At 37.0% G+C, this 26916-nt stretch overlaps 1 protein-coding gene across 1 annotated transcript in view; it reads right to left on the bottom strand.

Moving 5' to 3' along the window:
• Positions 1-20838, bottom strand: part of LOC100366953 (uncharacterized) — a 151938-nt gene extending 131100 nt beyond the window's left edge. Inside the window, exons 1-10 of the mRNA XM_085491379.1 lie at positions 20626-20838; positions 13506-13602; positions 12963-13005; positions 11911-12098; positions 4972-5078; positions 4774-4859; positions 4038-4105; positions 1933-2063; positions 1326-1410; positions 313-651 (exon numbers count right to left, since the gene is read on the bottom strand). Coding sequence (XP_085347505.1) covers positions 313-651; positions 1326-1410; positions 1933-2063; positions 4038-4105; positions 4774-4859; positions 4972-5078; positions 11911-12098; positions 12963-13005; positions 13506-13602; positions 20626-20790 — 1309 coding nt within the window. The 5' untranslated portion in view covers positions 20791-20838. The remainder of the gene's footprint in view (positions 1-312; positions 652-1325; positions 1411-1932; positions 2064-4037; positions 4106-4773; positions 4860-4971; positions 5079-11910; positions 12099-12962; positions 13006-13505; positions 13603-20625) is intronic.
• Positions 20839-26916: the final 6078 nt, after the last annotated feature.

Genomic DNA, 26916 nt, shown 5'->3' with positions numbered 1-26916 from the left:
CAGTGAAACTGCTGGTCAACCTATAATGAGACCACTGGTCATAAATTAACTGAACTACAATGAATGATAGGTAACTTAATGGATTTTCGTTTTCTCATATTTTACACATTCCCATTATGAGGAGCAATTGTGAAAAGACAGAGATAATAATAGTACAATAAACTTCAACAAAAAATTTCTTTTCAAAATATGGTTTACAAGATTTTAGATAAATTACAACTCAAACATCTTCATAAATATACAATTATTATTTAATAAATAAGAATATAATTGAGAAGATTTAAACTAAAATAGGAAAAGACATTTGCTTACCTGGAAACACAAATTTATTTCTAAATGCTATAGTCTCTAGTAAATTGATGAACTTTGTTGGTGGTGGTACTTTCAGAGCAACAAAATGTACTAAACATCTATAGATTAAATCTGGGTTGGGATTGTCAGATAACAGGATCATCTCCGTTAGCAACAACTGTGAAGTTTCCGTGGCAATGGCACCAAGTGCATCAATCATAATACTCCTGTATTCAAACTCTTTCTCAGATGTGACATCATCAGTGATGTAACGTTCAGCAATAATGGTGAGATTGATGGCAGAAAGACGAGGTAAAAGATGCACCAAGTTGTTGAAACATGTGCTCTTTTCAACGGATTCTGAAATATGTCAAGATTTATTAGATAAACAAACATTGCAATATACATGTATATTGGGTCAGAGGGCGTGCAGACCTATTGTTGGCATTTAGGTTTTTCTTTTCTATTTGTTTCATCAAATTTAGTAAGAGGCAAAAGAATCTTCTTTGTATGCCTAAATGGCAATTTGTCAATGCACCTAATTTTAACAATTTTGTGGTTCAGCAACCATACTGGTTTTAAGAAAAAAAACAGAAGTTTAAAATATTTCATATATCTCTGGTCTAAGCAATCTGAATTTGTTGTAATAGCTGTAATAAAATTTTAGGTCAAAATTGGCCTCTGGAGCTGACAGATAGTCAGCCATGTTGGCCACAATCTTGTCGTTAATTGCCACATTAGCCATATTCATGTCATCTGTTAATTGCCATGTTGGTTATATTGTTGATGTTTGGTAATTGCTATGTTGGCTATACTGTTTTTTGCAAACTGCAATGTCCGTGCTAAATATTAATGCAGTAATAAGATGCAAAAAACATTCATAATACCGGTATGTCGTGCTGGACATTTTGGAGCAATTCAAATAAACTTATCTTTTACAAGACCACGGACAACTGTACTACAATTTACAAAGTTGAGAGCAAAATTTCATGTTTAAAATGGAGTGCGATTTCAGTAACATGTACATAGTTCACCTATAATTTTGTTCTCCCACACACATGACATATTTCCTTTTATCTGTTTGTCAATTTCTTCTAGAGGAAGGGGAGGCTTGTCATACTAGAAAAAAATATGACAAAAAAAAGAGTTAATCATACTAAAATAAAATGAATGTTAGCTTTTATTCCATCCATTTGTTTCCTTTAAGTATTCCTTTGACTACTTAAGTATATTTAAGTATTCCTTTGACTGCTTAAGTATATTTAAGTATTCCTTTGACTGCTTAAGTATATTTAAGTATTCCTTTGACTGCTTAAGTATATTTAAGTATTCCTTTGACTGCTTAAGTATATTTAAGTATTCCTTTGACTGCTTAAGTATATTTAAGTATTCCTTTGACTGCTTAAGTATATTTAAGTATTCTTTTGACTGCTTAAGTATATTAAGTATTCCTTTGACTGCTTAAGTATATTTAAGTATTCTTTTGACTGCTTAAGTATATTAAGTATTCCTTTGACTGCTTAAGTATATTTAAGTATTCTTTTGATCGCTGTACAATTTAATTAAATTCAGGGATTCATCTGGAACAAATGATACCAAATACATCTAAAACTGATATTACATTTACGAAATTATACTTACCATTAAGATTTGAATGGAATCACTGATTAGATTATTTGGTGATGTTACCGTGGCGTTATGAGGAAACCGTAATGCCTTAGTACTGATATACTGCAAGTCACCAGTAGAGGTACCAGCCATCTCAGGTAAGTCTACAAAACAATGGGTATTTTATTAGAAGCACATACTGTATAATACTTTATTTTCGCTTGGAATTAATTTTCGCTGAAGGAATGATTCACTGAAAATAAAATCCAGCGAATATACCTTTTTTTCTATATTTTACATTCAACTTGTCAGAATTCAGCGAAAATAAATTCCATACAAAACACATACAAATTATTTTCAGTGAAAATTAATTCCAGCTAAAATTAAGTATTTTCCAGTATCTCCAATAGAGAAACATGTATTAAAGTATGCTTGCACCAAATGCATTTTATCTGTTATATTTACATCTGCAAACTATTTTCTTAAAATTTTCCTTTTCAACATTCTTGACATGAAAAGTCAGTGTAGTCTCTCCAGACTTTATGTGCAAATGGCTGGTCATTGTTTAATTTTCCGGAGAGAACACATTCCATGTTTGGGGATACATATTTAAAACAGGAATGTGTGATCATCTTCCTATCCCAATGGAATCAAGCAACATGTGTATTTGTACTAAAAAATACATCAATAATCTCTAAGCATGTGCCATATATTACCTAATAATGATCTTTTAATACAAGATATTCACTGAGAAGTTGTTTACAATAAGCCAAATAACATCAAGCATTTATGTAGATTTCTGTGATTGAGTTTTCAGCAGTCTATGATGTCAGCAAAACCACAATATTGATGTTTTGATGTTTTCACTTAGTCTAATCAAATATTATGCATATTTCCTTAGGATTTGTTTGACGATCACCTGCTTCTTACATATTCCTGCTTTGTATTTTTTAACTTTATACGTATTATATGCAACCTCATAACAAATTTATATGACTATAAATAATCTAGGAACACAAAATAACTTAGTTTAGCAATTTTACAGATGTAATAAAAATAATAATATCCCAATGTGGGATCTTGGTAGAGAAAACAATAAAAAGTAAAACAATAGAAAAACAACTGCCATTTTTGGATTTTGTCTTGTCTCATTCTGTAACAAGTGTGGATGAATTTAACTAGCTCAATGATTTATTCATTGCTTTTACTTTTCAGCAGATCTGCTAGACATTCATCATTCGTTATGGAGCTGATTTAAGATGAAAGTAATATTTTTAATTATGTTTTCACTTTTTTCCTTATATAGGTTGCATTTGAGGAGGATAAGTTTTCAATTTCAATTTCCTGTTTCCTGTGCAGATACTATCTTCAGCATCAATGTTTTCAATTTGAAGGACATGAGCACTTTGTTTTGTCATTTTAGTCACATATTTTTCATATACAAATTTTGCTTTTATTTTCCTACACATTTGTTTTTTTGAGAAGCTCAACAATTTTTCTTGTGCTAGCCATGAAATGGTTGATTATTAATATTTTTGTTTTGTTTATATCCAAAGAAAATGCCGAAGGTTAATCGTAGTAAATCCAAAACTGGATAATCTAGAGATTACTAAAAACCATGTGTCGTCAGTGAATTTACAGTGATTGACAGTTCGTAACAACGCTCAACATGATCGAGTCTGTCAGCTATTGAGTTTTTATTGTGAACTCCCTAGGCTGATGGGAACTGGCTCTCATAACAAAGCACCGGAAGAAGACGAGCTGAATCGGTAACGATCGGGAGGCATCGGTTAGTTGTGTACTGCTGGTGATTCTGATGGTTACTGTTTTCTCGCTATCCACACATTTTCACAAGCCCAAATACCTCTAACAACATGAGTTCTAACAACATTACGAAGGCTGAATGCCACTTTAAGTGGTATAGTGACCATTTTAAGTATAGCATGACACTGTGGATATTAGTACCATAAAAGAAATATAAAGTAACCCTAATCTAGTAAATGTATTACCAGATATGTGGCCCAGGCTCTTTGATTAATACCAGTCATATATATGCTTCAGTCACAGTAATAAAAGATAATTGAAAATGAATGTATTAACTTTTCTCAAAATAATTATGTTGTGCAAATGGAACTTACCATACTGGTGCCGTTCATTTTCTTCTTTCTTTTTCTTATCTCCTGGAACTCCAGCATACATATCATAGCTACAGAAGTGAAGACCACTTATAATGTTTTATTGGCTAGTTACAGATATCTCTATATTATGAATTTCATTGCTTTAATAACTAAAGTTATTGTAAAGTAATTGTAATTAAAAGACGATTAAATGAAAGCAATGTGACACAAATGGCTGTTACAATTTACCCACTAGTCCTCAGACCCTTAACTCTTTGAATGTCATAATGTTATATAATTTTCTATAATATTCACCAAAATTAGAGAATTAAAGGAAACATCATGAAATGAACAAATCTAAGTGAGGTCTACCCAAGGTACATACTGTATACACCAAGTATTAAAGCAATCAGACTTGCAGTTTTCAAGAAGACTTTGAAAAAGTAAAAAGTTGATGTGGATGCCGACAGATGACAATGAACAATCACTCATATGAAAAGCTCTGCTCAACAAAGTCAACAGTGGAGCTAAAAATTAACATAATTTCCAATCAGCTGCAGTTTTTGATCAACATTTTTGAAAAAAAATATAAACAAAAAAATTGTGAAAGGTAAAATGAGTTGACTTTTTCAAATTATAAACATTAATCAAGATATTTAACAAATCTTGTTTGGTTCAATATTAACACTCGAAATCATCAAAAGTATTCATAAAATAATGCTAATAACTGGAAAGACAAAACAAAAACACTGTTTACCCAGGGGATGCTTTCCGTGGAGCTGAAAAACTCTCTTCAATGTGTATCGAATGAGGCAGCTGCAGATCAGAATGATACAGAATTTCCTGTAAAAAAAATCATCAGTCATCTATTAAAATATAATTTCATCAAAAGTATGTGTTATTTATATAAAACTGGAATGTAAATCTTAACACAGTTGTTGTCTTCAGATTATACCTTTTCATGTGTTGCTTTGGCATTATAAACAACATGTCCATGTTTCTGTCTTCTAAACACAATGCCATCAGTGGTGGGTGTGGCAGTATATGTTGATTCATGTTCACCTGTAGAGGTACACAAATCATAAATGTCACATTATTAGTAGTGTTCATGCTACACCAAGTACGGGCTACGATTTAAGCTAAACTCATATGTTTGCAGATCGGATAGGCCCGATTGCGGCATCTCACACATGGAAGGAAACAGTGGTTAGCACAGCTAAGGATTTGCCCAAACTTGTTAAGAATATACAAACATCCTCAGTCATTTTAACTCAGGAAGGTATACATGTTAGTTCTATGGTTATAAAACAATACCAAAGCAAATTCAAAAAGTGCAGATTGCAGAATAACAGGAAGTAGCACAAAGTCTCATCATCAAAACATTCTCTCTGTGTGTTCGTGCTAATAATTGCAGAATGAATAGTTATGTATATAATATTTTGAGACATTGAATGTTCCGGACATTGAATTCCAGACATTGAAATTCAGACATTGAATGTCACTGTTGTCTCTCCTGATCTTTTTTTTTGTATGAGCAAATTGCAAGTGCTATTGCATATAGTGCATTTTTGACACAGAAGTCATATTTTATATTTGGAACTATATGACAGGGCTGTGTGGCTATCTCTCCATCAAATGGCAATTTTGATGCACTATCCTGGCGTCAACATAAGCACCTGTGGACCTTAACAAAAGGTTCTCCTAAAATCACATTCGTTAGTGAATGAATCTCGGCCAGTGGAATATTGGGCCTTCCCATGTGATACACTCACCCAGGGTAGGGGTCGACCCTTTTGATGTTCAGCCTAAGGTGCGACAACCACTATGCTACCAGTGACTGGTCGAAATGAAATCACAACTTTATTTTTTGCTGTAGAAGGCACACAGTGAAATTAAAATGCTAATATATTGAGTTGTATATTATAGGAAATGTACTCTACATGATAGTGACATAGTGACAGTGGCTTTGGCTTCCCCGTTAATCTGTTACATAGTCATCTAAGGTGCAGTGGCTGTGGCCTCCCCATTGAGTTTGTTACACACTCACCCTGGGTGCAGTGGCTGTGGCCTCCCTATTGAGTTTGTTACACACTCACCCTGGGTGCAGTGGCTGTGGCCTCCCCATTGAGTTTGTTACACACTCACCCTGGCTGCAGTGGCTGTGGCCTCCCTATTGAGTTTGTTACACACTCACCCTGGGTGCAGTGGCTGTGGCCTCCCCATTGAGTTTGTTACACACTCACCCTGGGTGCAGTGGCTGTGGCCTCCCTATTGAGTTTGTTACATACTCACCCTGGGTGCAGTGGCTGTGGCCTCCCCATTGAGTTTGTTACACACTCACCCTGGGTGCAGTGGCTGTGGCCTCCCCATTGAGTTTGTTACACACTCACCCTGGGTGCAGTGGATTTGGCCTACCCATTGAGTTTGTTACACACTCACCCTGGGTGCAGTGGCTGTGGCCTCCCTATTGAGTTTGTTACACACTCACCCTGGGTGCAGTGGCTGTGGCCTACCCATTGAGTTTGTTACACACTCACCCTGGGTGCAGTGGCTGTGGCCTCCCCATTGAGTTTGTTACACACTCACCCTGGGTGCAGTGGCTGTGGCCTCCCCATTGAGTTTGTTACACACTCACCCTGGGTGCAGTGGCTGTGGCCTCCCCATTGAGTTTGTTACACACTCACCCTGGGTGCAGTGGCTGTGGCCTCCCCATTGAGTTTGTTACACACTCACCCTGGGTGCAGTGGCTGTGGCCTCCCCATTGAGTTTGTTACACACTCACCCAGGGTGCAGTGGCTGTGGCCTCCCTATTGAGTTTGTTATACACTCACCCTGGGTGCAGTGGCTGTGGCCTCCCCATTGAGTTTGTTACACACTCACCCTGGGTGCAGTGGCTGTGGCCTCCCTATTGAGTTTGTTACACACTCACCCTGGGTGCAGTGGCTGTGGCCTCCCTATTGAGTTTGTTACACACTCACCCTGGGTGCAGTGGCTGTGGCCTCCCCATTGAGTTTGTTACACACTCACCCTGGCTGCAGTGGCTGTGGCCTCCCTATTGAGTTTGTTACACACTCACCCTGGGTGCAGTGGCTGTGGCCTCCCCATTGAGTTTGTTACACACTCACCCTGGGTGCAGTGGCTGTGGCCTCCCTATTGAGTTTGTTACATACTCACCCTGGGTGCAGTGGCTGTGGCCTCCCCATTGAGTTTGTTACACACTCACCCTGGGTGCAGTGGCTGTGGCCTCCCCATTGAGTTTGTTACACACTCACCCTGGGTGCAGTGGATTTGGCCTACCCATTGAGTTTGTTACACACTCACCCTGGGTGCAGTGGCTGTGGCCTCCCTATTGAGTTTGTTACACACTCACCCTGGGTGCAGTGGCTGTGGCCTACCCATTGAGTTTGTTACACACTCACCCTGGGTGCAGTGGCTGTGGCCTCCCCATTGAGTTTGTTACACACTCACCCTGGGTGCAGTGGCTGTGGCCTCCCCATTGAGTTTGTTACACACTCACCCTGGGTGCAGTGGCTGTGGCCTCCCCATTGAGTTTGTTACACACTCACCCTGGGTGCAGTGGCTGTGGCCTCCCCATTGAGTTTGTTACACACTCACCCTGGGTGCAGTGGCTGTGGCCTCCCCATTGAGTTTGTTACACACTCACCCAGGGTGCAGTGGCTGTGGCCTCCCTATTGAGTTTGTTATACACTCACCCTGGGTGCAGTGGCTGTGGCCTCCCCATTGAGTTTGTTACACACTCACCCTGGGTGCAGTGGCTGTGGCCTCCCTATTGAGTTTGTTACACACTCACCCTGGGTGCAGTGGCTGTGGCCTCCCTATTGAGTTTGTTACACACTCACCCTGGGTGCAGTGGCTGTGGCCTCCCTATTGAGTTTGTTACACACTCACCCTGGGTGCAGTGGCTGTGGCCTCCCTATTGAGTTTGTTACACACTCACCCTGGGTGCAGTGGCTGTGGCCTCCCTATTGAGTTTGTTACACACTCACCCTGGGTGCAGTGGCTGTGGCCTCCCTATTGAGTTTGTTACACACTCACCCTGGGTGCAGTGGCTGTGGCCTCCCCATTGAGTTTGTTACACACTCACCCTGGCTGCAGTGGCTGTGGCCTCCCTATTGAGTTTGTTACACACTCACCCTGGGTGCAGTGGCTGTGGCCTCCCCATTGAGTTTGTCACACACTCACCCTGGGTGCAGTGGCTGTGGCCTCCCTATTGAGTTTGTTACATACTCACCCTGGGTGCAGTGGCTGTGGCCTCCCCATTGAGTTTGTTACACACTCACCCTGGGTGCAGTGGCTGTGGCCTCCCCATTGAGTTTGTTACACACTCACCCTGGGTGCAGTGGATTTGGCCTACCCATTGAGTTTGTTACACACTCACCCTGGGTGCAGTGGCTGTGGCCTCCCTATTGAGTTTGTTACACACTCACCCTGGGTGCAGTGGCTGTGGCCTACCCATTGAGTTTGTTACACACTCACCCTGGGTGCAGTGGCTGTGGCCTCCCCATTGAGTTTGTTACACACTCACCCTGGGTGCAGTGGCTGTGGCCTCCCCATTGAGTTTGTTACACACTCACCCTGGGTGCAGTGGCTGTGGCCTCCCCATTGAGTTTGTTACACACTCACCCTGGGTGCAGTGGCTGTGGCCTCCCCATTGAGTTTGTTACACACTCACCCTGGGTGCAGTGGCTGTGGCCTCCCCATTGAGTTTGTTACACACTCACCCAGGGTGCAGTGGCTGTGGCCTCCCTATTGAGTTTGTTATACACTCACCCTGGGTGCAGTGGCTGTGGCCTCCCCATTGAGTTTGTTACACACTCACCCTGGGTGCAGTGGCTGTGGCCTCCCTATTGAGTTTGTTACACACTCACCCTGGGTGCAGTGGCTGTGGCCTCCCTATTGAGTTTGTTACACACTCACCCTGGGTGCAGTGGCTGTGGCCTCCCTATTGAGTTTGTTACACACTCACCCTGGGTGCAGTGGCTGTGGCCTCCCTATTGAGTTTGTTACACACTCACCCTGGGTGCAGTGGATTTGGTCTACCCATTGAGTTTGTTACACACTCACCCTGGGTGCAGTGGCTGTGGCCTCCCCATTGAGTTTGTTACACACTCACCCTGGGTGCAGTGGCTGTGGCCTCCCCATTGAGTTTGTTATACACTCACCCTGGGTGCAGTGGCTGTGGCCTCCCTATTGAGTTTGTTACACACTCTCCCTGGGTACAGTGGATTTGGCCTCCCCATTGAGTTTGTTACACACTCACCCTGGGTGCAGTGGCTGTGGCCTCCCCATTGAGTTTGTTACACACTCACCCTGGCTGCAGTGGCTGTGGCCTCCCTATTGAGTTTGTTACACACTCACCCTGGGTGCAGTGGCTGTGGCCTCCCCATTGAGTTTGTTACACACTCACCCTGGGTGCAGTGGATTTGGCCTACCCATTGAGTTTGTTACACACTCACCCTGGGTGCAGTGGCTGTGGCCTCCCTATTGAGTTTGTTACACACTCACCCTGGGTGCAGTGGCTGTGGCCTCCCCATTGAGTCTATGGCACACTCACCCAGAGTGCAGTGGTTTTGTGTAATTTTGCAGATATTTTGCATTTTCCTGTCAGCCTAGAAAACATATGCATGGATTGAACAACACAAATTTCACAATTTAGAAAATTAAAAAATAAACATGGTTGAACTCTGGTGACCTTGCCCTTTGTTATACAATATTATTCCCTTTATCATAGTTTGTTTCAATATAAATATGCATTGTCATAATAAATTTTGAATACAAACAAGTTTTGGGGTTGAACCAACAGTGGGGAATCAGTCTACTGAATGTCCTTGATAGATGTAAATATTTTAAAAAAACATTGGTGCCTAATTTGTTTAGGGACATAATTTCAGTAATTCAGATATTTTAGTATAAAAATCTTAGCTGGCTTTTGTCCAAGTATTTTGTACAGGTGTATGTCATAAATTAATGATTCACTGAGACAAACATGAACTGCCTTATTATATTCATTGTGTGACTACTGTATTATATGAAAAGTAAAGAAAAACGCCCCCAATGAATAGCTATCATGTTGCAAGCTCTGCTTTGTATGCAAATCAACTTAAATAGTTAGTTGGAGAGAAGTGGAGAGAGAGGTCAACAGTACTGTTGAATTTACATCTTCAAACACTGCAATCTTTGTTTTTGAAGTGTGTTTTTAAATTATTATTATAAAAGCGCTATCATTATGTTCTAATAGCTGAAACAAATTCCTGTGAATTTTCATTTGTCATTGAACATCATTTTACTTTTCTGAATAATCGTTGAGACTGCCGTGAACGGGGTGTGAACGAGCAAACTATTCTTCGACATGATTTGTTAGAGACCGTGAATGGTTTAAATACTTCCTCCACCCTCAGTTTACCTTTCGAAAAATTGCGAGTCAACAGCTTTATGGAAAACAATCACCGTTTTTTTGTCAAAATCGGATCGTATTTTAACATCGCGGTAATTCACTTGCGCATTGCTTCATCAATAATCGGAAACTTCGTCTGTACGACACAGCATTTTGATTGGTTAACGAAAGACGTGACCTGTTAGGTCAAAGGAAGTTGTTCAGGTCAAATCATGATTAAAAACCCAATGGCGGAAATTGCTTTGTATCGATCGTTTGCGTACGATCGAAAACATTCCAAGACGAAGATAATGATAAAGATCTTGCCTTCGACAGTTTTCCCACAGATCCTACCCATTTTTGCACTGTAAATTCAGACAGTATGTAAATCGTATTGTAATAAAATGTGTGTATTTTTATGAACATGTCAAAAAGACGTAATATTTCTCCGAGACCGGTGCTGTGAACGAAAAATGTAATTTGGATAATTTTTTATAGTGAGAAGATGGTTACAATTTTAAACCCCCCAAAAAATTATTTTTTTCTGAGGTGGTCTATGAGCATAAGCCCACCCCCTAATTTTCCCAATTTTACATGTTCAGGCCCCTGGGCTTATACGGGAAGTACGGTATATTTTAGTACAATTTTCTTTTCAAAATGTGAATGTATGATCAGAGTGCAAAACAGTGAGGTCTGAAATAGACAATCTACCGGTATTGTTGATGTGCAGTCAAGTAAACTGTAACGCTATACAGGCATGAATTATTTACCCATACATTCTAACGATTGTTGAACCCGGATGGCCTTTTCTTACCCCATCACACCCATATTGAATTACGACGTGAGTAAATACAACATTCAGTTACTTTGATATTGGTGACAATAATTGAGCACTTGTAAACTTGACAAGAAACTTTGTGTTTTAAAGTGTTGAACATTATGCATTTGTGGAAGGGCACAGCAGTTGTGGCAATTTTTTTTCTGCTGTAAATGTTTATTTTCGTTTGTTACGTCAAATTTTACACAAGAATTTTGATTCTGATTTGCTTCTATGCTGTTAATGGCCCATCCCTGACATACTAATGGTCAACCCTTAAATATTCTACCGTTTCTTCCATGTCCATGAAAAGTACAAAAAAAAAGATTTAAAACAAACATGTCCACCAGTTGGTAATTTGTATTCAAATCACAAAACAAAACATTGTGTGTTATAAAATTAGTCAAGGCATGCCCTTTAGAAAAGGTTGTTCAAGGGTTTACTTTAGCCTGCAGTCAGTTAAAATACCACAAAAACCACAAAAAACCAAGAAGAATATTCCCTCTATGCCTCTACGGCAAGCCCAATGAAAATTACTTAAGTTATTGTATTTCGGCCTACTCTCTTTAAATAAATTCAGATCATTGTATCCCGCCTTTTTATCAAATTTAAACTAAATGTGAGAAATGTGTCAACAAAAGTCAACAAAATGGAAAATAAATCAATAAAGGATTAAATCATACCTTCATGTCCAGTTTCATTGACTTTATAAGTCCAATCTTTACCGGCTTTCAATAGTTCATCTGAAGTATGTAGCTTGGAAGTAAACAATCCTACGAACATCTTCTTAAAAGTCAACACTTCCATGTTTTCAGTCTCAGGATAGTAAACAGCCGTGACCTCGCCATGGTAGGTCATGACAAATGAGAACCTGGAATAGGAGACAATTTTAATTATCTTGTTAGAAGCAATCACCGGTTGTGGAGGGGCATGACGAATGAGAATCAGGAATAGGAATTAGTTTGCTTAGAAGAACTTTTTATATTATATGTAATGGAAATGGACAATGTTTGGAATTACTACCTGTCGGTACACCCAACGCGGGTAACTATTCAGTTGGGCTGTTGAAAGTTTCAAGTTGTGGTCGGGTAGATTTTTTGAGAAAATAAATAAAATATTACTTTTTTACAAAAAGTCAGAAAATGTCTATGGATGTATGATTATTGTCAAAATTATGTACCCAGATGTCTGATGTGACTGTTTGGACACATGTAAAACAACAACAACAATCTACATGTACGGTATAACAAATCCATGATTTAGCTCATGCTCACAATATCCGCGAGTAAAAGTTGACCCAACATTTTCAGAGCGGGGTTGACATCTTATTCTGTTTTGTGTTTTAACACTGTATTTTTAAAATGTTGTGCCGGTTTTTAGGAATCGAGCCTCCAACAAAGAAGTAAAAAGTAAAATGTGACTCCAAACAGGGGAATAGGGTATATGATAAAACCAAAAGTATATGTTAAACTGTCCCATCGTGGGAATTCAAGTGGATGATTACACCAATGGTACTGTCAACAAACAGACAGTGTATTGTAAGGCATTTCTGACTTGAATGAAAGTCACTGCAGTGACACTGATTGAATGAAATGTAGAGAAACGATTAAAAACATAAACAAGTTACCTGCCCTGTTGTCTGGTAAACCATTTTGACAAATTTCAAACACTGAAATAGAAGATTTATACACCTAACATCTATGCCAGTAAAGAAGTTATTTTCTTGTTCACTTACCACTTCGTCATGTGCCAACCTCTGGAATGAGGAAGAACTTCACCTAAACAAACAAACAAACATAGATATTAAATTCCTGAACTTGGATAAGGAAAAATGATTTAAATATATATTACAATCAAAACATAAAGACACTAAATATGTTCTAAAAACTATCAAATCTTTTGGAATCAGACCAGACATGTATTCTATGAAGGAATGACCATTATAAACTCAGTATATGGTGTGTTTTGAAAAAAAAATTTCAAAACTACAGAAAAAAAAAATTTATAAAATACATCCCATACACATTTGAAAGAGATCCACAATAATAAAAATTACCAAAATATCATGATGGAAAACCTTGTTTAAATCCTACTGAAGAAATATAAATAATAGTTGTTCTCTATTCCTCCCCCTCCAATGCGTCAACTAAAATGAAAACCACCTTACAGTCCACATTCTTCTCATGTGTATAAAGGAGTAAATCAAAATTTCAATGATGCTACACTGTAGAGACAATGGAATATAGCGGTACACTGAATTCTTGTAAACTATTCATACCTTTCGGAGTGTCATGGTCCAAAACCTGCATTATAGAAATGACATGGAGTCTACAGTGCTGTCCATTTCCCTCATCCTCAAGCAAAGAAATTCCAATCTAGGAAAAAAAAATATTTATCATCAGTAATTATTGCTACAATTATAAAAAATTAGTAATTAGTTACTTGGGAAGTGATTTATATGTTTCAGCTCAGAAAACTAATAAGCAGACTGGCAACGCAATTGTTTAGAGGTGACAATCGGCCTAATCCCGGCCGAACATGTGTCTCGGCTACGAATTTTGCTGAATAGCGAGTACACACATTGGAAATCCTCGGTCTCATGTGCATTTTAGCCATTTCAGCTGGGAGTGTGAGAACATGCTCTGACTGACTAGTCCGAGAATGGAGGATATTGATCTTCATGCATTAGTTTATGTTTAGTTGACTTCTTGGTCACCAATTTACACCTATGATGGGGATTTGCATTTTAATGAACCCAAGAAAAAAGGGGTATGATTTATCTTTGCATCAGTTGTAATGTTAAGCTTTATAGTAAGTTCTTAACACTGATGTCATGCTCTATTTGAAGTAACGTACGTCTCTAATATTGAGATGTACAATGTAGAAACAATGTGATCCACATCATTGAAGTTTATAAATACTTACAGAAAATAATTGATTGCACATCTGATTTGATTGTACATCTGATTTGATTGTACATCTGATTTGATTGTACATCTGCGGTTTGTTGTCTAATTTATTCCAGAACACCTCAACCACAAGTTCAATTTAAATCTGATTTTTTTTGAGATATCAGAAAATTAATCAGGTCTCTATTATTGTTCCTAGCCACATATAAAGTATATACCAAGTCTTATTGAAATACAATAATTTTTTGAGATATAGGTAGAAAAATTGTAATTATGCAAATTAATAAATTATTATGCATAGATTTCAACCCAAAACTAATTACATGTAGGTCTGTGTACTGTTCTGGGGCACACAAAATTACCAAAAAATGAAGAAAATATTCACTAAAATAAGAGAACTACAATTATCGTCAAGAAAATCAACAAATCTGAGAGCTCGGGCAATTCGTTTTCAAAAATAATATTTTCCAAGTCAACAGAAGAGCTTAAAAAAAACAGTTACCAGTAATATAAATTAGCTTACTAATCAGCATGAATTTGACTAAAATCTAAAGATTAGAAAAAAAGTCTGCAAATCCATCTAATCTACAAAAATTTGGTTGAAATTCATAAAAATAATTATATTAATTTGCACATTACCCCCATTGTACATATATTTCAAATTGAATCAAAATCTGCTATGAAATTTATTGAGCAGACACACAGACATACATATGAAAATTTGTGCTTACAACTGGTTTTTAATCCGTGTCGAAAACGTGCACAGAATGGTCGTTTTGTGCATGTTTTCGACACGGCTTATCAGCCACCTCAAGTGCCAAATCCATGAAATAAACAACCAATGTCAATAGAGTAGCCTAGGTGTTAAAATGGCAAACCAACTTCTGCATAGGTATGTCTCTAAACGCATGCTTTTTGGTTGATATAGTCATCTTCTTTGAACTCAGAAGCCCTCAAAACCTAATATTACATGTGAGAACGAAACAAATCCGTCGAGATTTCACGTTTCCCCCGTAAAAGGATGCTGACTGTTCCCTCTCTGGACTCCCTCCCCGTGTATACTAGTACTGGTACTACCAACTCTAACCATGTCCACATTTTGGTGACGCATGTCAAGCTATAAACGGGCATCAATACTCATTTCGCCCAATACTAGTATTTTGCTTTTATAACATTTTAATCAACAGCATATCGCTTAATTTCCGACCGGAAAAACGACCATGTTTTTATTCCTTTTTTTTTCTCACTCGCTTATTAAAAACACTGACCGCTTGTTCAAACACTGAACACTGGCACATGAGTTGTCGAAATGGTTGTTTTAGTGCTAAATTTTGAGGATTCAACGAGTATTAACTATTATTTAATTTCGAACGACACTTCCAAACCATCATGCTTTATTTGTTTCGTTCGCGAACGCAACTTGAATTATAGCCTCTTGTTATGTGAACGTTCCACAACAAGCTGATAGAGCGAGACTGTGTTCCGTTTGAATCCAGGGCTGCTACCTCGTTTCAACAATATGATTATCGAGACATTCACGTGATACAGGCAATGCTAACTCCTTAGGGCAGAGAGCAGAGACACCAGGAACATATTGATGCCACGGCCATGTATTTAAAATGCGAGCGTGCAGACGGGCGAATTTTTTCTGGGTTCGCGCGGTCGAAAAATTAAGCGGAAATTATTCAACATGCGGTTGCAAAAGCGAGTAAAAATAATGATCGAAAAGCAGAAGCGAGCAGGAGGTTGGGTGAAATTAGTGCTGTACATTCAGGTCCTTTGTAAAAATACGATCGGCCAAGATCTATATCATTCTGAAGCACGCAAGAGACAGACAAAATGCAGTTTTAAATATTGACACCGTTCGTATTTTTTAAATGAGCCAAAAAAAAAATGGTATGCTGCTTAAGCGATGATTGATCGAAACAGACTCGTTTTGCAAGTTTTAACGGCTACGTTCTACTGAAGATATAAGACTTCACTTTCGGAGTTATTACCGAAGATAATGTACGACAGCAAAAAAACAACATTTGGTTATGTGAAATAGAGTAGCATTCATGTAGGTCCAATCAGTACTGTTGTATCGTCTATTTTGTCAACCGAACGTTACTACCCGGACCTGCTCGTCGATTATTATTGCAAATGTCATTTTTTTCTCCCTGGTCAATGAACACAGAATCAATTGGATATAAGTACTAGTACGTTATTTTAGAATGATTTTCATTTGGTTTCACGTGATAGTTAATCTGATTTATCATATAGCATTACAAACAGGAAGTCCTCGGCATGGGTCAGAGCATGGAGCTAAACAAAAATCTTTTTTTAGCTCCATGGTCAGAGTACTAATATACCCAAGACCACTCGTTTTGATGAATGGTCTGGGTGTGGCTTGTGGGTAAGAATAGAAAATGGATTTCGGTGAGGTTGTGATTATTTGATTTTTGAGAACGGATTTTTACTATTGAAATGAAATTATCACGTCTAGGGGTGAATTGTTAATAGGTGAAGTGATGTTAAAAACATAAGTAGTTCATCGTCTTGCGTACACCGCAACAACAAAGGTTTATTTTTCAACACAGATCTCCAGTCAAGAGGGTGGCTTTTGGACATAACCCCGGAGTTAAACCATAGACAATATAGTAGGAAGGACAAGCAACTCCAGCGATTCTATTGTAGCAGGGTAGGCTAACGAAATTAACCGTTAAATGTTTATTTCGATTTCTCGTTAAATGCGTGTTTTTAGGCGGCGAAAGTCGTGAACTCTCGCGAAATGCGTAATTTCGTTGACGAGAGTTGCCTACGGTATTCTAAATGGCCGTTGCTGATCACGAGTTCCTGTGTGTAGATGATTTGCTCGATGTTTTTTTTTTCGGATTTTGATGACGGTAGAAATGATAGTGAAGAAGATCCAAACGCAGCAGACAACCCTGTGTGTGTGATTCAGAGCCCGGGCATCAACATCGAAAATAGCAAAGATTTGCGTTTTCTTGATCGTCACGTAAAAGAAACCCTTTGAAACGCTAACAAAAAACCGAAAATAGTGAAAATAAAATAATAAAGAAAATCGTGTCTCATTCATACACAAGTATTCGAGTTATTGTGTTGAAATTTTTAATAAAAACAGGGTACAACGTAGGTAGACGTGCATTCAGACTGAAAGACTGGACGTGTAGTCAAGATGGCGACAGACGTGAAAACGGAAGTCTATTTAAAAAAATGCGAGACAGAGAACAACAAAAAATAAGCGTAGTCGGTGAAAATAACAAAATTTGAATATTCATGCATCATGAAAACAATAATATTCGTGTATTTTGTCAAATACGGGGTACAAACTTACACAAGCATTCCGTTTGAAAGAGTGTGAATAGATGACGACAGACATGAAAACGGACGGATTGAAAGTTAATTTCAAAAAAAGTGCAAGACAGAGAACAACAAAAAACGAGCACAGTCGGTGGAAAATAACATAATAAGAAGATTCATGCATCATGAAAACAAAAGTATTCAAATATGTTGTCGAAAACGGGGTACAAACTGAATATAGCATGTACGGAAACATTACTGCCGTCTGAAACTAACTTTTAATTTTATTCAATTAAACAGGAACATATATATTAAAAGTAATATTTACTAGTGAACCACGTTCACAATAACCTGATAACTATGTATTGTGTGTTCGAAAGATGCGTATTGCGGAAAGAAAACGACTCGTTTGGGGAAAGATACTTGTAGTTCGATACGAAAGTAGTGACATCGCATCGAAGTAAATATGACGTCATTGTTTACTGGCTCAATATAATATTCCAGCCCAGCTTGCGTTGGGCATACGGCGTTTGACTTTGGTGTTACTATAATACTACTATACTGTCTATGGTTAAACATGGCCCAAATTGATAGGGAGTAAAACACGGAAGTGGAAGAGCTGTCCATGCAATGACCAATCACACAAGAGCTCACAAACACCAACGAAATATTTTTTGTTGTACTTAACAAAGGGGTTTGGCACTAAAAACAATGGAACGTTTATAGGCTTAACGTTGGGTTTAGATCCCCTAGAAAGAGTTGTAAGCACCAATTTTCATATGTAAACAATGACATTCCAAACTTAGTACCTCCCTACACACACGCAGGAGCTAAAAAAAACAATTAAATCCTATAGCGTGGCATGAGTACACGCTGGGACAAAATTATTGTGGAACAAATTCTAGATTTCAAAAGGCTAATGCTCGTATGAACCAGGATACGAACACAGCATTCTAAAGAGATAAACTAATACAATGGGTGAGTGAACAATACACACCTGTGTCGATGGTTGTCATGGCAATGAATGAAGCCTGTCTAGAAAACTACATGCCCTCTGGTGTAAACAGTTTTGGTTTGAAATCAACACACTGTCTGAGAGACTGTGTAAGTTTAAAACATATGATACGCAGTGCTGGACAGTGACTAGACTAAAATGCTTTTTTATCACAGCACGGTGATTGCAGGTACATTAATAAGTCAAGATAATTCTTTAGCGTCATCATATTGAAAACTTGTCCAATTTTATTTAAATAAAAAATGTATAAATTGACTATGATTGACTAAAACCTTAAACTATATGAAAGAAAAAAATGATTTGATAAAAGAGGGAGAGGTTAGGGATAAGACAGAAGACATAGAAAATGCAATGACACTAATTACCTTGTAAAAAACACATAGTATTTGTATTCTTTGCTTTCCATTGAATTCTTAATTTCCAAATATAAATTTAAACAGCCATGTTAGACATGATTTCCATGGCTGGTACTATTTATAAGGTTCACATTTTCAATTGCAATGATGTATTAACGCTTTGAGTGCCAGATATTTTCCCGCCTAAAATTCTGTGCAAATATTTCCACATTTTGTGAAATTCTCTATATAATTTAGCATCATTTTGGATCAAGCAGACAGTTTCACATATTGCTTTTAGTTTTTTAACAAAAGTTTTCTCAATTTTTACTACAAATTCATGGGAGAGCAGACTACAAAATTATTTTGTAGATGGTGCTAAAAATTGACAATGGCGGTCAAAAGTGTTAATTAAACTATTTATCAATTTTGCAATATTGTATTTCCAGCCAATGTAAAACAGTTTACAAAAGAACGTTTGGGGCCTCCAGCCTTTTTTTCTAGGAAATGTTGATTATAATTTAATAAATAGCAGCCATTTTGTCAGGAATAGAAAGCTTTTACCATTATTGGAGATATTTTGCTATATCTCAAATTGAACCCTGGATGACACTTGTAAGGTGAAAAAATGGAATACACATGTACGGGTGGTATCATGACTGGTGGGTTACTTTTTGTTATCCCCCTGCTGGGGTGTACTCAAAAACAATTATGGGGGTCTGTCACCCAAACTCATAAATTTGTGTCCAAAATTAGAAAAAAAACTTACTTTTTTAGAAATCTGACTATGTCTAGTTATTTTTTTTCCCAATAAAGTGGACGTAGAGAATTTTCAGAACAAAGTTACCCATTTTGGTATACGTTTCCAATGTGAGTGCCAACGTCATACTCCCAGTTCCACTCCAGCCCTGGGTATGTTAGTCATGCATCTGATCACAGTCCACTAGACTTCATGTATACATGCAGTCTTTTCTTCAATACCAGTTGCTTGCCTTCCAAGGGACACATTCTTTAGCTTTTTGTGTTCATTTGCCATTTTTTCGCAATCAAATATTTTTTTTATTAAAAGACACGAAAAAAAAAAGAGGATACTAGTATACAAGTCCATCATCACAGTAGAAGCTGTGTAGATGTTTGCAAACAAAGCGGACAAACAATTAAGGCTGTTAGTATTTACGACCATCTGTACAAATTGTGTACCTCAGTTACTAAAAAAAGTAGCCGTGCTCTTACCAAAGACAAATGAAGTTTTCCTAAAAAAAAATTAATATCATTAAAATATAAATCTTATAAATTGTTAAGTTTTAATCAAGGACAAGACTGTTTTTGAGTAAATGAAAGTCATTCACTTATACGACGGTCGGTCATTTCCAATGCAAAGTTTTTCGCAAATAAGAAACTTCGTACACTGACTTTGGTGATGAACAAATGGCAGCGGAACCAATAAATATTTTGTCTAATTTGAATGTTCTATCAGAGATGGACTGGCAGTACTTGACATGGACCCGATTTCTGATAGTGGATTTCTGGATAGTGGACTGTGGTGCGACCAAACAAAGCTAACCTCCAGTTCAAGGTGTTGAAGGCAACAGGTCGACGTTAATGACGTCGTAAAATGCTCCGTTGATCACATTTCGAATCGCTAAAAAAAAACGCCATGATCTGAGCAAATGGGAATGAACGTAGCTCCGAATACAGGAGTATGAACAGAGGAAATCATATATTTTAAATAACTTGAAACTTATTTTGCAAAATACTTCATCATCTTCCTGCAGCGCGGCACTCTCTTCACATCTCAGTTAACATCTAGTTGATCGAGAGAAAACAAAAAATTACCTTTGCATTCGTCTTGAACACTCCAACATTGTCTAGCTGTGTCTTAGCTTCATACTGATAAATATACTCTTCATTCGGACGCAATCGGATCAGACTTGATTCACAAATTGGGAACAACAGTCCCAAGAAAAGCCAGAGTAAAACTTCGCCCCAGCTTCTCGCCATCTTGCGCTGGCGACTTTATTTAGTAACTTTTACTTCCGCCTTCGAAGAACTCATGAATATGCAAAAGAAAGTCCAAGGGCGCCTCCTACTCCAGCAAAGACACATCCTGTTCTCAGCGCCTGTTACAACATGTTCGTCAACACCGGGTATTCCCCTGAACTGTACCTATACTGACATTATGACTAATGATATTGATACCATATTAATATTCATATTTACAAAAAATGAAAAAAAAACACACTTTTTGAAATTAGGCCAGACTTTTGTTATTCCTTGTTTCTCGGGTTTTTATAAGGCATTTTTTTTGAGGAGGGCGGAAAAAAAATAAAATTATTTCTTTTTTCTATTAGATTTGTGTTATTCTCAAAGAATTGTAAGTGAGATCATTGATCGGAGAGAAGAAATGAAATAAAATGTTATTCCATGTATAGCCTTGTTTCTCATCTGCGCGAGACTTTGGTACTTTGATCATGATACTTCCAAGAAAATGCAACTTGGATTTAGCATGCGGCGGGCGGTAAAAAAAATGAAGACAAAAATAATATTTTTTTAGCAATTTTTTGCACTTACAAGTCGGCGGGCGCGAGAAATTACGCTGAAATAAAATTTTATTTTTATTTCATTTTCGGCTCCTGTTCATCCGGCGGGTTCGCGAAACAAGGATCTACCCTTACTTGGAAGACATGATTCCTTCCAATTTTCAAATAAACCTAGACTCACACACACTTTGCGATTTTCAAATTAGGGTCGTATCAATAACAAATTAGTGTTATATTAACAAATAAAGGTGTTTAAGTAAAAAAAAAAACACTAAGAAAACTGGGAAACTTGATTAATAATAAAAAATAGACAAAACCATTGCCGAAATTCAAATCTTTACTTTTGTTTTGATTCCCGTGAACTGCAAAAATGATTATTAAAGGATTCAGTGAGACTGTTTTACAGATCACTGGCATACAGGAATGGCATTTTGACTATTATAAAAGACGCCTTTTAATATCTTTGTTGCTTTTTTTACATTTTTTAACACAAAAAAGCAATAATACTTGTAAGCAAGTTTACACGATACCCTGATGTTCCGTGATTGAAAATAAGAAGACCGGAACTTTTTAATGCGCCTCTAGTGACGAAAGCTTCTGTGACGTCAAAATTACGTAGATAGACAACTGTTTGGTTGTGATTTTTTTCGTCTATAGAAAATAGAATAGTACTTAAAAGCAATATTTCAATATTGAAAGAAGAAGCAATATCGACGATGTGAACCACAGTCAGCTGGCGTATATGTGATAATAAAATAAATACTAAATTTACTGATATTTACTATATGAGGGTAGCCATCTTGAATACGGCGTGAAATTAAATAAAGATTAGTTTCAAGCAGTATATATATTTCTTATTTATTTATTTTTTACATGGACCCATTTGTCCGAAATTAATAATAATAATAATAATAATAATAATAATAATAATAATAATAATAATAATAATAATAATAATAATAATAATAATAATAATAATAGAAACCGTGACGATCTCTTGATTTTACAATCAATTACATACATTTTTTTTTTTTTTACATTTTTGTAAAGGTATAAGTAATTTGATATGGTATTATAGAAGTAAATCCTTCATTCTTCTCCTTTAATTTGCGGTGAACACTACGATAAAGACCGTTTTCGATATTGTTAAATTCTTTCGTTTTTATGGTGGACAAACAATATTTTTATAAAATCATATTTATTATTAAAGTTATTCTTCATACATGAGTTGTTGAACACGCTGCATATTTTATAATTTCATTCAGGTGTTTCAGTCATAATTAAAGACAAATAAAATAACAAAAATATACTAAATTATATGTTTTGCCTCTAGTTAATATTCCCTGAAATCAGTAATTATTAAAATTATCATTGGCATGCATATAGAATACATTTGAATGAAATATTCTTAACATATTTTCACTTTTCAAAATCAATTGTCGAAAACGGAAAGTCCTTATCGCAGTGTTGGAACCCCAAAATTAGCATTACCTCTTGTGTCTTGTGTTGTGGGCATAGATACTAATGAATTCATGGCCTTTTGAGTCATTCTTTTTTTGGCTTGTTTGTAATTTATTTTTTTCAATGCTGTGATATAGACTTATACCACGCAGAGCGTGTGGTTGAATTACAACTGAACATAAAGTTTTACATTTCTGTATTAACAAAATCGTGTCTGTAAATAAAATGTAGTTTACCGTTTATACGTTCTGGAATTTTATGATTATTATATACTGGACTTCAAAACTAATTGTGTTTTGGGCCGCGGTTCAAACCGAAGTGATTCGGTTTACCCATGACTAGTGTATTTAGCCATTCATGGCAAGATTTTGGTTCTTTACTAAGTATTTCGGATATATCTCTCTTCAGAGACCATTAATAATTAAATATTTTATTTTGATTCAAATATTGCTCAAATTGTTTCCAAACAACTTTCTCAAAAATTTTCTGAAAATTCCCCACGATAGTCATTTCATGATTCTTTTGGAGGCCCCCGCCAATTGACATCATTTATTACCATAATATTATTTCATGTTTTATTCATCATTGTTTGTTTATATAGGGCGGTAACTCCATCTCGAAGAATTTTAGTCGTAATGCCACCAAGTCCCGTACTTTTCGTTGAATTTAAACCTAAACCATTTTCATTAACCCCATTTTTATAATTTTTTTTAACACGGTGGAATTTGTAACATACTAGTTTTCTATCGTTAGAGGTAATTTATTCACTAACATGGTCTGTATGCTTGTCCAATTCTGATGCTGAGGTAATGCAGTAAACTGGTGACTGATAATTGCATTATGTCATGTTATATACAATGAAACGAGCGGTTCGTAGACTAGATTGTGTAATTACATGTTTCTAATATCCATTTAAACATGTGTCGTTGGGGGCGCTCGGCAAATGTTTGGTTGTAGTCGTTCGTTTAAGGTAGCGAGAAGGGAAATTTTCACTTTTTTCTTGATTTTTCAAAAATTGATAAAACGGTTACTTTAGACCTTGATACATCACCCCAGGTTTACAAAAGATCGAAATTGCGAAATAACGTTGCTCAAATTAGTGTTTTAAAACACTAGCAGACAAGACTACAACTGCCGTTTCGTGGATATTTGCATAGTGTTTATCTTTGGAAGGAATTAAATGATAAAATCTTATCTGTATACTCTGTTGTTGACGATTCTGATATAACGGGTGATAAGCTTCCAGTTGCAAACAATGCGTGTTTATCTAACGTCCATTGTCAGCATTATTGTCAGTCGAGACTTCGTCGGAGAAACATGGTCATACAGTACTCATTTCGCCCAACCTTCCGCTTTTACATCACCGCTTATCGCTTAATTTCCGACCACGCGGTCTTGTCCGACCGGAAACCGACCGCATTTTAATCGCGTTTTTTTTTCGCTCGCTCGCTCATTGAAAACATTGACCGCTCGCCCAAACACTGATCACTGGCACATGAGTGGTCGAAATGGTGGTTTTGATAGTCACTGAGTGTGAACATACAACTAGTATTAACTATTATTACATTCTGAACGACACCTCAAATCTAATAGCTGTATTACACTTGTATCGTGAAAGCAACTGAACTGGGACCTCTTGTTACGTGTTTTGGGTGCTTGTTCTAGATGTAATATTTTTATTTTTATTTTTATGAGACAGTTACGTGAAAAAAGCCTAGGTAACTCCTTTTGACAGAGCAGAGAAACGAGGAAATGTTAGTGATTAATTCCAAAAATAACGATATCGAATCCACATCGGTCCACGTCTGGTAAAATTTGACATTCAATTTTTAAAATTAAGTCACGATCATTGAATGAGCTCGGTCTATACCGTATACGTACCGCAAAAGTGTTCCCACAAAAAATATTTTCGACTAAAAACGGCCACATGCCCTGAAAAAATCGAACAGAGCTTGACATGTATGAATAATTTATTGGGCTTAAAAGAAAAACGTGTCAAATTTAGTTATAGCCATAACTATTTGGTGGCCAGTCGATGAACAATTCAAAGTCCTTCAAGGCTGAAAATCATCGACGCTACTCTGGTTTACTTTATTTCACAACTTGCAGAGAAAACTGATTCGCGTGAGCTCTAATGTATCTTAGCCTAGTATTTTCTTTTTGAACTAAGGTCAAATTCCATCAGTTTGTCAAAATATATGTTTCTCAGCGAATAATTTTGAAGCCTGTCACAGCACAAACAACTACATGTATGTGAATCGACACCGGTGATTGGATTGTACGACGACCCTTCAATTAGCGTCAAATATGCTTTGTTACAACATCATTGATTGGCTGAGAGTCACCTGATCGGAGCACGAACTGGGTCACAGAACCATATTTGTCCGCATTATCAGCAGGACTTTGCAAAATAACCACACCCACATTTTCAATCTTTTTTAGCGCGGAAGTTGCCAACAAATGTAAAAAAAATCGTGAATTTCATGGATTCGAATAAAATAAAGCAAGCGATTGATAAGGATGATTATTAATATTTTCCCCGATGCTCTTCGAATTTTTATTTTTTTTATTTCAATGTAAGAAATGGCTAGTTGAAGTTGCATCGTCTTCAATGCGGTTGTTTCACCGCGAACAACTCTAGCTCTGTTTTGGGCATGGTTTAGTTTTGCGATGTAAAATAAAATATATATTAAAATAATAATACTTGATTAATTATTTGAGGTTTCAGCCCACAAATTACGGACATGATCTCCATGAATTACGGTCAATGTTTGTCTTCTCTCGGCTGATTGTCACGGTGTTGATCGACGCCCTTCCTAAACTCATTATGGAGAAACCAATGAGGATCGACATTCCAAACAAACAATCGAAATTATCAACGAAAGACGAGATTTTTCTAGATATTTACAAACATACTGTCATGACAAACATATGTAAAATTAACAAATACACAAAGAGGTGTAATATTAGGTTTTATTTTAGGCTTAGAAATATTTTCTTTCACTCAGCCCATGCATGTAACTGCCATTTAGCTTTACGGTCCTTCAGCATCGGGGGAAAACAACAATAATTATACAAAACACATTGCGAAGACTCAACAATCAGGAAAGAAACCCCAGACAACCATGTCGTACTTGTGTTGAAATACATTTTGTATTTCACGTCAGAATATTGTTTAAAATAAAATATTCAGTCCAAGCCAAATCGAGGTCAAAGGGTCAGGTTGCGTGCATATAATTATATATAATTAAAACAAAAATTATTTGAACTTTTGTCAGCTGTTCAACATCTACAAAAACCAGAAAGACAATTATAAGACAATGTGAACCTCGGAAATTATTCTGTTAGTCCGAATTTTAAATGCGCGCGAGCGAGTAGGTGGGCGGTGATATTTCGGGGTTTGCGCGGTCGAAAAAAAAAACGGAAATTGTCCGGTTGAATTCAACAAGCGGTCGCAAAAACGAGAGAAAAAGGTGATTGGAAAGCGGAAGCGGGCGGGAGGTTGTGCGAAAGGAGTACTGTAACTTTGCACAACTTTCTTTTAAATCGTTTTATTTTCCAAGTCAATATTCTATTTTACTAATACATTTTTTTTCTAACGCAATGGCGAAGAAAAGAAAGAAAGCGTTGACAGACGAGGCAAAGAAAAATCTGCCACTCAGTGTCGCACTCTGACACAGCAATTTTTTTTTCAAACATCGGCCAGTTATCGTTCAAAAGATAATGATGGTGCGAAATATGTCTGGGTTTTTAAAGAAAATGCTTTGTCACAGAATAATAGTCTGTTAAAGGTGCCAAGTATGAAATAATTTGGGGACAAAAAAACAAACCTGCATAGAAATCGGAATAATAGGTCTTTTGATTATCGGAGACGCATTTCAATGGACTTGATTACGGACAATGCATAACTTAAATTTCACCAGGAAATTCCGCAGTGTGCTCTCGCAATCGCGTACTTAGTCATTTTTACAAGGTTCGCCATTTTTGATGTCACGTGATAATTATGTAAACAATGTCTGTCCAGTTTGTGCGAACTTGCACCTCTATACTTAGTCTTTTGATATATATAACCTAAATTACTGTTCTGAACGAGACAACAGACAGAGAATGTTTTATTTAAAAACGT

Source organism: Saccoglossus kowalevskii, chromosome 16 (assembly GCF_978046115.1).
Source record: "Saccoglossus kowalevskii chromosome 16, keSacKowa6.1, whole genome shotgun sequence".
NCBI lineage: Eukaryota > Metazoa > Hemichordata > Enteropneusta > Harrimaniidae > Saccoglossus > Saccoglossus kowalevskii.
The sequence above is the reverse complement of the archived record's forward strand: the minus strand, read 5'-3'. Positions and strand labels throughout refer to the sequence as shown.